Here is a 15,451-nt window from a genome sequence, read left to right on the forward strand (position 1 = left end):
CCCAGCCTCAGCAGTCTGCCAACCGCGGCATGTTCTCGTTTGTTGAATTTCTCTCCTGGGCTCCACAGGTAGGCACCCTGCCCTCTCCACGAGGACACGCTCACTCTGCATGATCATACAGCCCATCTGGGCCAGTTCTCAGAAGAGCTGTCATAGGATGTTTAGACAGGTAGACAGCTGCTGTCTAAATACCCAGAACTTTCTGTTGGGCATGTGGGTTGACGGGGACAGTCTCAGCTCTTGGGAAGCACAGGTCCTCATTCAAAGTCTGAAAAAGCCCTTTCCACTGAGCGGTACACTGGAGTGTTGAAGAACTCAGGCCCTGGAGGCCTAGGTTCAAGTCCCAGCTCTGTCATTTCCTAGCGGTGTGACATGGGGCCCTTTAATTAACCTGATTCTTCGTGAACTAACCCACAGGAAGTAATACCTGGCTTGGGTACAGCTGAAAATAGGATAAATGTGTGAGGTGTTTAGCACAGCGCCTGGCATATACTAAGTGTTCAGGATATATTAGCTAGTATTATTCTCATCAGTGAGATTTCTCCCTAAGCAAGTCAGTATTGGAAGAACTGCTAAAGTAATTCAGCACCAAATGTGTGACATATAAAATATTTTATTACAAAAAGCTCAGTTGCAAGGCATTTTAGAAGGAACGGAGCATCCCAGACGGCTTTCCTTTTTCTGCCATTACACAGGAGAGACTAGGAAAGTCTACCAATTCAAACTAGGATCTTATGCCTCCTCAGGCTTTGGGCCCTCAGAAGAACTGACGGCATCAGGGGCTCTGAGAACCCCACCTGGGTCTCACCCCAGGGTAATCATCCAGCCTCTCATTCGGCTTAATTCACAAAACGGGCCCATGTCCTTTCTATAAAGCGGGTCATCTTTCCTACCCACAGTTCAGGGTACCAGGGAAAAAGCGAAGGCATAACTTGTCTTCTTTTGGAAACAAAACAGTCCTAGTGGAAGCAAAACAGAACCACAATCTAAACCAGTTGCTAGGTGTCCTTTCCTAATTGGAATGAGGAGTGTCATCACTGGCGATTCAGAGTCGCGGAAGGACAAGGGGGGAAGATGCCGGTGCCATCCCTTGATGGGGTCACAGCATCATGAGATCCGAAGCAGCAGCTCTTTCCGATGCACCTACTATGTGAGGTCCTGGGGGCTGCAGCGTCGCTCCTGAATCCCAGAACCCCTCACCCCCCGGCCCCGTCCAAATTGCTAAGTACACACCGGGCCCCTCCGCTTCTCAACGGTGGCTGAGTGGCTTCATTCGGGATCTGTTGGCGTGGAGGTTGAGTGACAGGAGGGAACACGCCCGGGAGGGGTCGTCAGTCCGGGGGCCGGGAGTTGGGGGCCTTCTCTTGGACCTCATCATACTGTGGTGGGGGAGTCAGAGGCTCGATGGACGGAGGAGGCACATTTTTGTCTGGCAGGTTGATCCTAAAGTCTTTGAGGTGAAGCTTTTCGGATTTTATCCTTCGAACTTTCAGCGGCTTCAGGCGTTTGGCCAACTTGGAGTTCTGCCTGTCGGGGGGGTTCCCCGGGCTGGTCTCCACGTCAGCCCTGGTTGTGGTGGGGCTTGTCTCATCCAGCCCCGTCAAGGACTCGTAGGAGGGGAGAGAGATGCTCATCCTGGGGTTCTGGTCCGGTTCCCTTGCTTCCGAGTAGTTTGTGCTCATCACTTCCTCATAGCTGGGGACGTAGTACCTTGAGGAGGCCTCCTCCTCCTCCTCTTGGCTGCAACACACCAAGCACAGACACGGGAGTGTTAGCCTGCGCTCAAGTCATTTAAAATCACAAATAGATGGACTCCAAATCCCATGTTGCCACTGGGACCACGTATGCCAGCCTTGTAAACAACAAATGTGTCCAAGAAGTAATAAGAGCTAACACTTCAACTGTTGGCTATGAGCCAGGCACTGTCCCAAGTACATACGAACCGATGTCATCTTCCTAATGACACTATGGGTTAGGTTCTATTAGTATACCCATTTTACAGATGGGGAAATGGATACATTGAGGTTAAGTGACTTGGTCATACCTTTAAGAAGTGGCAGGGCAGGAAATGAATGCCACATCCTCAACTACTACACCATATCATCTGGGAGTTAACCTCCCTTGCCTTTTAGCCTCACACTTAATAGCATGCTGGGTGGGCTATTCCGATGCCCAGCCGGGCATCCTTTGACCAAAGACAACATAAACATGCATGAAACAGCTGCAAATTTGAAGCAAAATGGTTGTCCCTGGGTAGAGAAGGAATATCTGGAACGTAAAATTTACATGTATCTCGAATTATTCTGTAATTTTGTCTTCCACGTTCACCATTAGACTCAAAGGATAGGTCAGGTCCTCAGCCTTAGTCTCATTTGACTGTTGAAAGAGAAAACCAGAAGGTCAGGGCAGTTTTTACATGTTTATAGGGAGTAATGCCAATAGCCATTTTCCAGCACCCTACACTTGAACCTGTATAGGGGATAATGGCCAACACCAGAAACCTCACTGTTTGCCTGGGCTTTCCTCTCATCTCCTTTAGGAATGAACTTGTGAGCTCACAGCCAGGGTGCGTAATGATGGGTGACTGATTTCCTTCTTTGTTCTTTTCTCTATTTCCCAAGTTTTCTAGAATATGCCTGATTATCTTTTACTCTCAGAAAATCGGTTTAAGTTTTCCAAAAGAAAAACAACTCCCGTCCCACTATAGAGATAAGACAGTCTTACTGAAAATTCAAACGACACAGAAAAATCTAATGAAGAAGATAAAAACATCCGAAATTGTTCCACCCAGAGACAATCACTGTTAACATTCTGTCGTATACCTTTCCAGATCTTTCTCTAATTCCATAGCCGCAACATTTGATGTGATGAAAACCTTTCCTAACATGCTGTGTTATATACAACCTCCTTTCCTCCATGTGGTGGATACGGACCCACATTAGCAAATATAGATCAGTGATGGCTGTGTAGGACTCCACTGAACGGGCATGTCATACTTCAGCTCGACTGATGGATATTAGGTTGTCACCTGTCTTTGCTGTTCTCAGCAATGCTCTGATAAACATATGAGCACAAAACCCTTTGCACTTGTGCGATCGTCTCCCAAAGATAAGCTCTTAGGAAGAGAACTGATAGATGCACACATCTTTAATATGGCCTCTTACTGTGAACGCCCCTTCAGTAAGGTTATGTCAATCAACACTCCGGTCAGCAACCTACTTCCCTACAAACCTCCAAACCCGGGGGCAGTCCGTCTGGGCCAATATGAAAGCCAAGGAATTACGATGCCTTTTGTTGGTTGTCTGCATTTCCTGACTAATGAGGTTGAACATCTACAGTGTGAATATCTATGAAATGCTTGTTTGTGTCCTTTGTCCATTTTCCTACTGATGTGTTCCTCTTTCATATTCATTTGTAAGGGCTCTTTTTATACTAGGGATATCAACCTTTATCATATGTTCCCCAATTTACCACTTATCTTTTAAATCTGTTCGTGGCATTTTGGGTCAAAGAGAACACTACTTCCCAACCTGTTCAACCTGAAGCATAAACACACAGGACATTGGGGTAAATGGACAAGCTTCCCGTGTGCAGGCTCTGGCCACCCCGGGAGCCATGCAGAACCCCTGGAGGTGTCAAAATCTTGACACACCTGTAATGCATTCAAGCCACATTATTTGGGAAACTTTGGGACCGAAGGACAAAGGTATCGGTAAAATGATAAACTGTTTTACAGAAGCGTTAATGGGAGGAAGCCTCCTCGACTAAAATGTTCTCGTCATTGTTGAGCCCTGCACGTGTGGGTGTGCATGTCCATCTCCCGTCCGGGGCGGGTGGCCAGCCTCACCTGTCTTCCTCGTGGGCGTGAGGCTCGACCCCCGGGTGCTGGATGTGCGCCAGCTCCTCAGCGTGCCGCTGCTTCCTCTTGTCACGGATACTCAGGCAGATGGACAGGAGTAGCAGCATTACCCCGGCCCCGACCAGCACGTAGGCTACGGAGAAGGTCTTGCTCTTGAGAATGCCGCTCCCTATCTCCGTCTTGTTCCCCTGAGCGGTTGGCTTTTCGGTAGCGCTGAACCCGGGGACGAGGTTCCACATGGCCATGATGACCCCGAGGACCAGCATCCCCAGGCCAATGGCAGTCAGCGCGTAGTGCGAGCCGTTGGCCTTGGACTGGGCCATCATGCCAGCGGGAGCGGGGCAAGGCCCGGGTTCAAAGGAAGAAAATAAATAAATAAAAAACGGCAGCAGCAGCAACAAAAACCCCGTAAACGCCTTGCGCTAAATCCCTAGCGCCACGCTGAAAAAACAGCAACCAGACTCTCAAGGGATGGTTTCAAGCAAATGTGAGGCATCCCGTGTGGACAGCTGCGGCTGGGAGGTCTGGAAGGAAAGCAGAGAGAGGAGAGGGGAAAATCAGTGCTGGTTCCAAGTGCTCTGGTGGACACAGCGGCTGTGCTCCTGGAGGTGGGGAGAAGCGGGACTGAGTCACAGGCTCTCGCTGGGCTCGCCTCTGATGCATTCCAGAGGTCTTACGTGCTCCTATTCCTTCTGTGGTCCGCCTACCCCCACCCAAAAAGGAAAAGCGCGACCTTTCCCTGCAAGAGGCCGGAAAGGTCAGAGCTGCAGGCGGTTCAAACATTTTGTGGGATTTAATGAAGTGCAATAAAATCTCACCTCTTACCGGGTATGGCGAGGAGAGCGAATGACGGCATGCCTGAGCCATGATCAATGCTTGTGACAGAATCGCCTGGCTGACCGGCATCGGTCAGTGATACGACCCGGTCCAACAGCCGACTGCGGACCCTCACCACCCTCAATGGCTCCCTACTTCCCGCGGCACAAAATCCAGGCTCCTTGGAATCACGCTCATGGCGGCTCAACCTGGCCCTGCCTCTCCCACTCACGCCCTTCCTCGCCCTCCTTTGCAAACCCCCTCCGGCATTTCTGCCCTTCTCTGATCGCCGGGGCTCAGCTGCCCTTCTGTGTGTCCCGCAAGCCACCAGCAACTACCGTGGCAAGTCTCTCTCTTTCCGTGACCACGTTTTTCACTCTGCTCCTGGGACGTAACAGGGCCCCCCCAAAAATGTCTGCTGAATCAAACGAATGAAATGAACAGAGGCCGGACGAAGCTGTCCCGCAAGACACGCTTCTTTTCAGCCACACGGAGTTTTGCTTTTCTTAAACGGGCAGAAGCCTGCACATCCTTCATCTTAGCTGCTGTGCCCAGCTGGATGAGAAACCCTCTCCCGTGAAGCAGCTCAGAGACCTTGTGCTAAAGGCAGCGGTCAGCCATCCTGGGAGTCCGTAACCATTTGCTGGCTGGGAGAGGGAGCCAGATCAGCCCGTGACTTGAAGAGTTGAGGGTAGAACACTTTCAGGGGGCGGGGGGACCAGCGAGCAAGGCTCCTGGCTAATTACTCCTCAATTACGTTATTCCTGCCTAAGCAACTTTTGCAGAACAGTAAAACTTTACAGCTGTTTCGATGGGCAAGGTCCTGTTTGCCGTTCTGCATTCTTTCCGCTCCTTGCGAAAGGACGGCTAACCAGGCCACGTGAAAGCCGATGCTGCCGAGATATTTTCTCATCAAGCACTGGGCTCCATCTGAAACTGGCCACTTTGTTCAAAAATACTCTAAAAATAATTGGGATAACATCCTCTATCGGCTTGAAGTCAGTTCCTTCTCTCTCTTTTTTTTTTCCACTCAACAAATATTTCTTGTGCGTCTGCTAAGCAGTGTTAGGTGCTGGAGAAATACTGGTGAGCAAGTTAAGAATTAGGGGGGCTTCCAGGTCAGCAGGAAAACAGTCTACAGGGAATAACAAAGTGGGAAGAAAGGAACTGTGGCACTAGGCAGCTGGGTGTCTTAAGTCAGGCTGGAGGGCATATGGAAAGTCTCTGTGAGAGAAGCCCCACTTCACATAATAGGATCTGCATCTGCCCCTGAATGCATTGGGCACGTGTGTGTACATACATGCACACCCATGCATGCGTGCTGGTATATGACCACGCACATGTATGCATACAGGGCACTGAACAGGGAGCCCTGACTCCATCCTTATTGATTTTCCCCCAGGGCTGGTTGGGGCCGCGGGTGGTGAGAGGGGCAGCTCTGGCCTTTGTAGGCGCCTCTGCCCTTCATCCTGGGATTTCCCTGCCCAGATTTTGTTAAGCAACTGTCCGTTCCTGCTGGAGACATTTGCAGCGAGACCAGCTGGGAACAGTCTACGGTATACACAAGGCTGTGTGTTTCTCACATCACTCACAGCCAGCGAAGGGAAGGAGGGGTTTGGCAGCCCTAGGAATGCATAGGTCCTGCCAAATGGTTTGGAGACAAGGCCAGACTTGGAGGGCTCCGTGGTGGAGAAGTGCAGCCCGAGCCTCGTGCTGGAAGCAGGAGAGATGAAGAAACCATTTACTGAGCACCTGCTCAGGGCCGGACAGGCAGGCTTCGTTCCCAGGAGGCTGACAGCCTGTTTATTAAACCAGCGATGGGGCCATGTTATCTCCCCCTGCTTCCTCTTCTCATTAATTCTCAATTCAAGCTTTGCCTTATGCTGTCACGTGAGTAAAACAGGTCCCCGATGAGAGACACGGGCAGAGATGAACATGTCAGAATTAACACATTTTTGGCCTGTTAAATTGTCAATGACTGAAAACAGGCACTAATACTCAGTGTGGGTGAGGGTGTCGGGATGGGCAATTTCATACAATGTTGCTGGATGGCAAGTTTTGGCATTCGTGGATCAAAAGTTTCAAAAATGTTTATACCCTTAGGCTCCATTTAATTCCCGCTTCTAAGAATTATGCACAGGGCAAGGATATTCATCATAGCTTTATAGTAGCGAGAAACTAGAAACTACTTAAACAGCCAATAATCTGGATTTGGTTAAATAAAATATGGCGCGTGCACTTATTCAATTATGGCCTCAGAGCAGCTAATGATACGTTTTAAAGTCAAACAAGAGTATGTTCACTGTGATCCTAATTTTAATAAAACTCCATACATGGGTCTGTATATATGAATATACAGGGGAATGGGCCGAATGATCCTACTTATGTTAAAATAAATAACAGACAATATATTTTCCTGTACGCAAACATGTATGTAAAATCCCAGAAAAGGGGCACATTCCAAACTTGTGCCAAAGATTGCTTCTGGGGATGGAGGGGGCTTGGGAAGTGTAACTTTTACTCTATTTCTGTATTTTGAATTTTCTACAACCAGAATGTGTTGTCACAAGGCGACATAGCTTGGTAGTTAAGCGTGAGCTTCGGAACGAGGCTGCCTGGACTCTGATCCTCAGTCTGTACCTTCCCAGATGAGTGACCTTGGACAAGTTACTTAACCTCTCTGTGCCTCAGTTTCCACAACTGTAAGATGGAGATAAAAGCTCTCTAGGACGCACCTCACAGGGGAGTTGTGATACATAAAAAAGTAAATAGACCTAAAGTACCTAGAATAGTATGTGACCAGCACACGGTAAATTCTTACAGAAAGGTTTGTTATTTAATATTATTTAAAGCCTGCATTCTCAATGGGGTGAGATCACCCACAAGGGGGAAACAACTGGCTCTTGGGGATGGTGCAAAATAATCTTACCTGTTACAATAGTCAGTGGTCCTCCAGATCCCCAGCATGTCGGGCATGACAATTTCATGGGGCGGGGGTTGGGGGAGCATTACAAAAAGAAGGTCTAAAAAGACTCCTCCGGGAAGGAACGATAGTCGGGGAAGAAAAGGTTGAGAGACACCAATGAATGTATTATATTAAATTTCAAAACACTCAAATTATACAAACCATGATGTTTACAGTTATTTTCTCTGTGTGCTGGGATTAGAATGATTTTTCTTTTCTTTTTCTTTCTGGGAGGATAAGAATTGGAAAACACAGAAATGTGTTGCTTTTCTAATAAGAAAATGAAATAAAGGTGTTTTTTGGGGGGGTTCATGGCAGGGTTATGTGTCCAATGGTAGCTTAAAACTGTTCGTCATTTCCACCCTCCCTCTGGAGACCAGATCTCGACAGTTCACTGGGGGTGTGGAGACCCAGTTCCCTGAGGTGCAGCTGGAAGCTATTTATCTTGTTTCTGGCTTGTTGACCCACGTTATATTTAGCATGGTGTTCTTTCCCTTCCAAAAATAATGGAAAGAAGCTAATTTTGTGCTTAGAGGATTTGGACCACATAGTTTCCAAGATGTCCCTAAAACAGAGGAGCCTTGGTGAACAGCCTGGGGTCCCAGCTCAGCCGGACTCACCTCTGGACCCAGGAGTTGGATCCATCATGGCTCAGGTTCAAGGCAGCCCTAAGGGATAAGTGAGTGATCCTGTATCTGGGTTTTCAAGAAAACGGTGAACCAGTTAAGAGAGGCACCTACCTGTTGTTACCTAGGGAGCCTCCAGGCAGGCCTGACAACAACTCTTCATGCTAAAATCTTGAGTTAAGGATCCACCTGTAAAAAATCAGAAATGCAGCTTTCTAAGTAGGCTGTGAGCATGTCAATTTGAGGTACTCCTGGGGGAGGCACGTGTTTGCTTTTTGGAGGGAAGGTATATGCAAAAAAGATTCAAGATTCTGTACCAAGAGTGGGGCTGCAGAAGGATGCTGATATGGCGGCTACACTAATAAAATCTTTCCATGGTTTTCTCCATCTTACACAAGTGCTCCTGAGAGTAAAAGGAGGAGAAACACTCCCCAGGTCATGTTATGAGGAATCTGTAATCTTGACCCCCAAAGCGACAAGGCAGGAGAGGAAAATGACAGGTCAATTTGATCTGCTAGCACAGAAACAAAAATCCTAAACAAAATATCACCTAATGGAATCCAACATTTTTAAAAAAGGTTTATTTACCCCAAGGATGTAGAGTTGATTCAACATTAGAAAATCGAATAATGTCATGTCCCAGGAGAAAGGATAAACCACGACAGCAGCTGACTATGCAGTTATAGCCCAGTGGAGTACTACACAGCAGAGAAAATGAATAAACTGCAGCTACATGCACCAGCGTGGCCCATTCTGACACATGTGAGGTTGAACAGGAAAGCAAATTGCAGAAGAACACACACAGCATGATTCTATAATAGTTACATGAAGTTCAAAACCAGGCAATGTATTGCTTTATCTTTGTAATTATTAGGAAGAAAGGCAAAATTATAAACTAAAATTTAGGATAACAGTTATCTCCCTGGAGGAGTGAGAAATGGTGCTGGGGAGGAAGAGTGAAGGGTACAAGGATGTTTATTAAATTATTTCTTAAACGTCACATATATCTTATATATACTCTTTTGACTGGCTGGAATATTTTGCAATAGGAGATTCTGAAAGTCCGTCAATGTCTTTCCATAACTCTTAGCATAAACTCTGAGCTCCTCTGCTGTGGCCTTCAAATCCCACCAGACTAGACTGGGCTCCTGCCTCTCTCATATCTTATCTCTTGGCTCACCAACCCTCTGTGGCTTCCTGTCTGTTTCTAGTCACACTAAGCATACCCTGCCCCAGGGCCTTTGCACTTGCTTTTCCTGATACCCGAAACTTTTCCACCTGTCTCTTTTGTTTGTCCACTTCTTTACTACTTCTGCCTCTCAGCTCAAATGCCACGTCCTCAGTGAGGATTTCCTTGACCACACTACAAATAATGTCCCCTCTCTCACCCAGCTACTCTCAAGCCCCATGCTTCGGTCCCTATGACATTCCGTCTCATGGATGGATGACATTAACTCAGTCTATGATCGTCTCGTTTTGCTTTCCTGTTGCTTCCTTGTCTCCCCCACTGGAGCGTAAACTCCCTGAAAGTAAGTTCTCGTCTGCCTTGTTCACCTCTGTATGCCCAGCACCCAGCACAGTGTGCCAAGACCATACCAGCTGCTTAATAACTATTTGTAGGAAGAATGAATGACTATCCAGCAAGTTAAAAAGTTTAACTGATGTCCCATATCAATCAGGGGAAATGCCTAGTCCAAGGCTGGCACCGAGGAGGAGAGGATGAGATAGAGCTAATTTTCAGGATACCCAAATCTTGTGTCTGTATGCAAATGATTTGCCAGCAATATGGGAAAGGCACCCAGGTTAAATGGGACTTCCATTCTGACCCGAGATGGTGACTCTATCAATATTCCCTGGTGGGGTTTGAGGTTTCAGCTGGTCCCTGGTCTTCCCAGCATGTAGGTAAGCACCCAGAGCTTTGTTCCTCCAACCTGGGCAGCTGCTGTCTTTCTTCCCGTACATCTTTGACCAAGTAGAGCCAGAGCCAGGGATTTCCCTGGGGACAGGGGAGGGGCTGTGCCCTGGGGAGAGTAGTCACAGCTCTGACATCTGAGTGCTCACCAGGCTGAGCTGGGGGTGCGGCGTTGGGGGTGGTCATTATCACCAGTCCACACTTGGATTAGAGTCTCTCTATATAGACATAGAGACAATATGAAGACAATGATTTAAAGAAAATCAAACGATAGAAGACAGCAGTGCTCTGGCTGAAACAGCACAGGGTTCCAAGTGTTGATGGGCAAGCCTTCCCTTGCCCCGCGTCTCGCCGAATCCCAGCAATTCTCTGGAACACAGTTTAGAAACCTGGGCTCTGATCTAGACCCTCACGTGGCCTTTGAGCTCTGCCCTGTGGCCCCGGAAGGCACAGTTCCAGAAGCGTCCAGCCTGGCCAGCTTTAGGGGGAGGAGATTCTCGGCAGTCGGAGGTGTCTGGCAGCACAACCGGCCCCCGTGACAAAGAGGCTCCTTGACCATTCTCCCCGAGCCCCAAACTCTTCCTGCCAAGCTGCATAATTGGGAAAGGGATCCCCAGCTCCATTCGCAGGAACCAGGCTGTGCTACATTCCCATCACAAAGGAAGAATTCAGTGGGGCCCTTTGGCCAAGTTTCAGCTCACAATCACTTTTGTCACCAAGTTCCAGTCCCATGCCACAGGGAAGGGGTGGGGGCCGGACGAAAGGCTCTGAGCCACCGCTGCCGCTGCCCCTGTCCCACCGGGGAGTTTCAGGCTACCTCCCCAAGAGCCAAGGTCAAGGGGTGTCGGGTTCCTATTCTTTTAGAACAGGTTCTTGTAGACTGTGCACTCAGGAAAAACCGAAAAGCACTGTGCAAATGAGTCCTAAAGGTAGAGGAGAGAGGAGGGCTGCCTGAGCCAGAGAGCGCTGATGGGAAAAAGAAAAAGAAAGGGTATTGAGTAAGCTGCGAGGCAGAGTAATGATAATAATAGGAACAGTTCAAGAAGGAATCAGGCACCCTTTCTAAAGGCATCCAATCCTCACAGATGCCCTTCAAAGGTGATTAGCCCCACTATATCTGAGTCTCCGAGAGGTTAAGTAATTTGCCCTGGGTCACACAGCTGTAAGCTGCAGATTCAAATTTCACCATCAAATCTAGCTGACTTGGAAGCCCACCTCCTTTCCCTTGCACCACACCAGCCCCCTGTGGGCCACTCCCTGGGTGGGGCACGCAGGCCAGAAATGGGCAACACACAGTTCACCCCTGGAGATACTTCATCACCAGAGCATGAGGGGTAACATATGTGCATTTCTTGTAAAATGACTTTTTAAAGAATTTGTTTCCAACAATTCCTGGGTCCCTACCGTGTGCCAGGGGCTTTGGGGGATACACAGATGTGTGAGACTACCTTTACAGTCCAGCAGGAAGACAGGTGATTCTTTCTTATAGAAGGGAAGTGAACATCAGGTAAGAGGGAACGTGCGTTGGATGCCGACTCAGTGCCAGGCCCTCTGTTGAGCTCTTTCCATGCATAATCATTTAATAGTTATTAGTTCTACCTAGGACACTGAGGTTCAGAGAGGCAAAGTGACTGGTCCAAGGTCACACAGCTAGGCAGGGGTAAGATATGTCTGATTTTAAAGCCCATGCTTTGCACCACTAAGCACTAAAACGGGGTACGTAAAATGAGCCTACAGAGAGAGCGACCAATTCGCTTTGAAGGGGGCAGGAAGGAGGAGGCTAAAGCAGCAGCTGTGTAGGACCTGGAGGCATCTGTAACCTTTCCTTGGGCGGAGTTTGGGGGCAGGAGGAGATAAGGTGTCCCGTCCCGTGGGAAGGGTTCAGCCTGGGAAAGTGCACAGAGATGGGAGAGCAGACACCTCCCAGGATGCACCACTTCTTGCAGAGAAAAGAGGCAGCTTCCCCTCCTCAGTATAAGACATCAGTGAATTTTATAAGACCTGACGTCTCCAGTCTCCTTGCTAATCCATGAAGTGTTGGTGAAATTAAGGAAGGAAATTAAGGAAGGCAAATTCAAGTCTGAAGACTCCAGGAGCCATAAACAGAAGGAGCAAGTTAACAAACCAGGTATCTTTTCTTCGGGAGCTTGACACGGTATCTTTCTCTAAGCAAGTGGCTGGCGTGTGACCCTACTTACAGGGCTGGCGCTGGGCACCCAGTCTCGAGGGCTCCAGCCACACTCAATATTTCTCGGGAAATGTGACATCTCTATGTGTTCCCTGCCAGGATGGAGTCTGAGAGCTCCTGTCACCATCAAAGCGAGTCTGACACCCTGATCCTTCTCCAGGCTCTAGGGATGAGCCACCAATGGCCTCCCGCTCTGGTAAGCAGGGCCGAGTACAGGCTCTGACCACGCAACCCGGCCGCCCCGACCCCAGCCCCAGCCCCCCGTCAGCGACTGTGAAATATCTGCTCCTGCTTCCTGGACACTGCCTGTGTGCCGGGCTCACGCTAAGCGCTCTGCACGGGTTAGCACCTTTTCTCTGCCCAACAACCATATGAGGAGGTCCCCAACTTTGTCCATGTTATCACTTAATACACTGAGGCACAGAGAGGTTGAGAAACTTGCCCAGGTCTCACGGCTTAGAGGTGGTGGCCCCGAGCACAGTCTCCCCGTTCAGAACTTCCTCATCCTCGGAACAACAAAAAACCAGCCTTTCAGCCAAGCTTGATTAACTCAGATCAAGGCAGGACAGCATCCCTGTTACTAAGGGCTGGCTCCACGGTCCCGCCCCTGAGGCGACCCTCTGGGCACGCGGATGAAGTTAAGCGAGATGTCACGGCCGACCTGTGACCAGGAGCACAGACGACTGAGGCTCAGCTCCGAGCCTGGGGAGGCGGGAGGACCGGGGACCTGGTGGGGAGAGGCTGGAGTGCGGAGCACATCTCACCTCGCTGCCCCCGGTCAGGGTACTGGCTGCCGGCCAGGCTCGTGTGAACCTGGGCACCGTCTGGACACACCATTTGTCCTTGTGCAGTGGGCCGTTTTGGACACCAACTTGATTCGTTTGGTTTATCCTTCTCAAGAGGCATTTTGAAGCACAAAGTACAGGAGGGCAGAGGGGAGAACTTCTAAAATCGGGGACTACGGAGGTTGACTGCAAAGGTCAACTCCACTCACCACGTGGTGGGCTCCGGACCAGAGGCTGCGTCCGTATCTCAGCTCTGCTACTTAATTGTTACCTAGAAGGGTGAATTCTTACCTCTCTCAGCCTGTCACCTCATCTGTAAGAGGGGAATGATACTGGGATCTACCTCACCGGGCTGTTAGGCGTTAGGAGCTCCAAGTTTTGAGTTACAGGTACTTATTCATGCACTCAACAAACTAGTCACTGAGCACCCACCATGTGCCAGGGCCCGCTCAAGTGCTGGGGACAGAGGAATGAATAAAACAGACAGAAGCTTTGTCTCGCAGAGCCCACAGACCACCAGCCTAACAGAGAAAAGGCTATAGGATGTTGGCTGGTGATCCAAGCTAGAGGAAAGCTGTGATGCTGGGCTGGGCAGGAGAGAGAGCTGGCGGTGCCAATTTAAAATCTGGCGGGCAGGGGGACTTCGCTGGCCGTCCAGTGGTTAGGACTCTGAACTTCCACAGCAGGGGGCATGGGTTCGATCTCTGGTTGGGGAACGAAGATCCCTCACGCTGCATGGGTGGCCAAAAAATAAAAATAAATAAAAAATAAAATAAAATCTGGTGGTCAGGGAACACAGTCACTGGGTAAGGGATATCTGAGCAAAGACTGGAAGGAGGTGAGGGCTCCAAGGAAGCATGTGGGAGATCTGGGAGAAGGGCACTTCCTACAGAGGGACCCACAGAACGAAGGCCCTGAGCCGGGGGCCTGCCTGACAGTTTCCAAGGACAGTAAAGATGATGTATTAATGAGTGAAGGCATTAAGGGCCTTCTCCCAGTGCCTGGCAGAGAACGACTGCTCTAATGACACGTCAGCTGTCATTTACACACCTGTGGGGGCAGGTGAGAGGCCATCCACATTTAAAGAGGCCCAGAACGCGTGGGTCGCTAATTCAAGGCCATTTAAGTTGGGGACGGAGAAGAATCCGGGGTCCACTTCAGGGCTATTTGTGACTCACCACCCTGTGTTTCTCAGAATTTGGGAAAAGGCATGTGGGAGGCTGAATAATAGCCCCCAAAGATATGCAGATCTTAATGCCCAGAATTTGTGACTGTTACTTTATATGGCAAAAGGGACTTTCCAGATGTGATTACCTCAAGGGTCTCGAGGAGATTAGCTGGGATTATCCAGGTGGATCCAATTTAATTACAAGTGTCCTTATAAGGGGGAGGCAAAAAGTCAAAGGAGGAAGTAGGAAATGTGATGATGGTAGGAAGAGGCTGGCATGATGAGAGGAGAGGTCCCGAGCCAAGGAAAGCAGGCGGCCTCGAGAGCTGGGAGAGGCAAGCACTCGGATTCTCCCCTAGGGGCTCCAGAAGGAGCCAAGCCCCTCCGACACTGTGACTTTAGCCCACAAAACTGACTGCAAGAGAATAAATCTGTGTTGTTTTCAGACCCCAAGTTCGGGGTAGTTCCTTAGAGCAGCCACAGGAAATGAATACCGGCAGCATTCGTGTTTATACCTTTCTATGGGCACCTGCCAACACTTGGACTGTTTGGTTACCCAATAGTCGGTTTAATCAGGCACAGTTCCTTAGTCTTGATAAAACCAATCTCTTGGTGAATTTTGCACCCATTCCTTGTGGGACCAGGTTGAAGGGAAGCTGGGCAACCCAGCGTCCCTTGACCTGGTTTACAGGTTAATCCGAGATTCCACTCTCGAGCCAAGTCTGCACCTGTTCTAACTCTGCTGGGATAGCAACTGTGATAAAGGCTAGCACTCTCAGCCTTGTATCAGCAGGCTCTTCTAGTGGCTCAAAGCTACAGTTCCTAAACCCTGGGGACAAAACAAGGCGGATGTCTATTTTATGTGGTCTTTATAGGAGGGGCTTTAAACCAAAACCAGGGGTGTGTAGAGGAGAGACAGACTTTGCAGAACCAAAGCCCTCCCCGTGCCCAGGCCTTTATCAGACTGGCCCTGATTCTGGAGACTAGCACACAGGCTGAGAAAGTTTATCCTGCCCATATCTGGACATTTTCTTTTTTAGCTACAGCAAACGCTGCCTCCATAGAAGTGGTTCCCAAACCTTCTGCCAAGAGCCCTTTGGGGACACAGCTGAGCTGTCCAAGACTCTCTCCA

At 49.2% G+C, this 15,451-nt stretch overlaps 1 protein-coding gene across 2 annotated transcripts in view; it reads right to left on the reverse strand.

Moving 5' to 3' along the window:
* Positions 1-597: 597 nt before the first annotated feature.
* Positions 598-15,451, reverse strand: part of TMEM51 (transmembrane protein 51) — a 44,827-nt gene continuing 29,973 nt past the window's right edge. The window contains exons 2-4 of one of the 2 annotated variants that reach the window (XM_029227976.1): positions 8,381-8,455; positions 3,848-4,383; positions 598-1,740 (exon numbers count right to left, since the gene is read on the reverse strand). In XM_029227976.1, coding sequence (XP_029083809.1) covers positions 1,332-1,740; positions 3,848-4,185 — 747 coding nt within the window. In that variant the 5' untranslated portion in view covers positions 4,186-4,383; positions 8,381-8,455 and the 3' untranslated portion in view covers positions 598-1,331. Of the gene's footprint in view, positions 1,741-3,847; positions 4,384-7,604; positions 8,033-8,380; positions 8,456-15,451 lie in introns of those variants that run through there. The other variant, XM_029227977.1, reaches the window with a different exon arrangement.

The sequence above is a fragment of the Monodon monoceros genome, unplaced genomic scaffold (genome assembly GCF_005190385.1).
Source record: "Monodon monoceros isolate NGI ecotype Baffin Bay Population unplaced genomic scaffold, NGI_Narwhal_1 Super_Scaffold_18, whole genome shotgun sequence".
Classification (NCBI taxonomy): Eukaryota; Metazoa; Chordata; class Mammalia; order Artiodactyla; family Monodontidae; genus Monodon; species Monodon monoceros.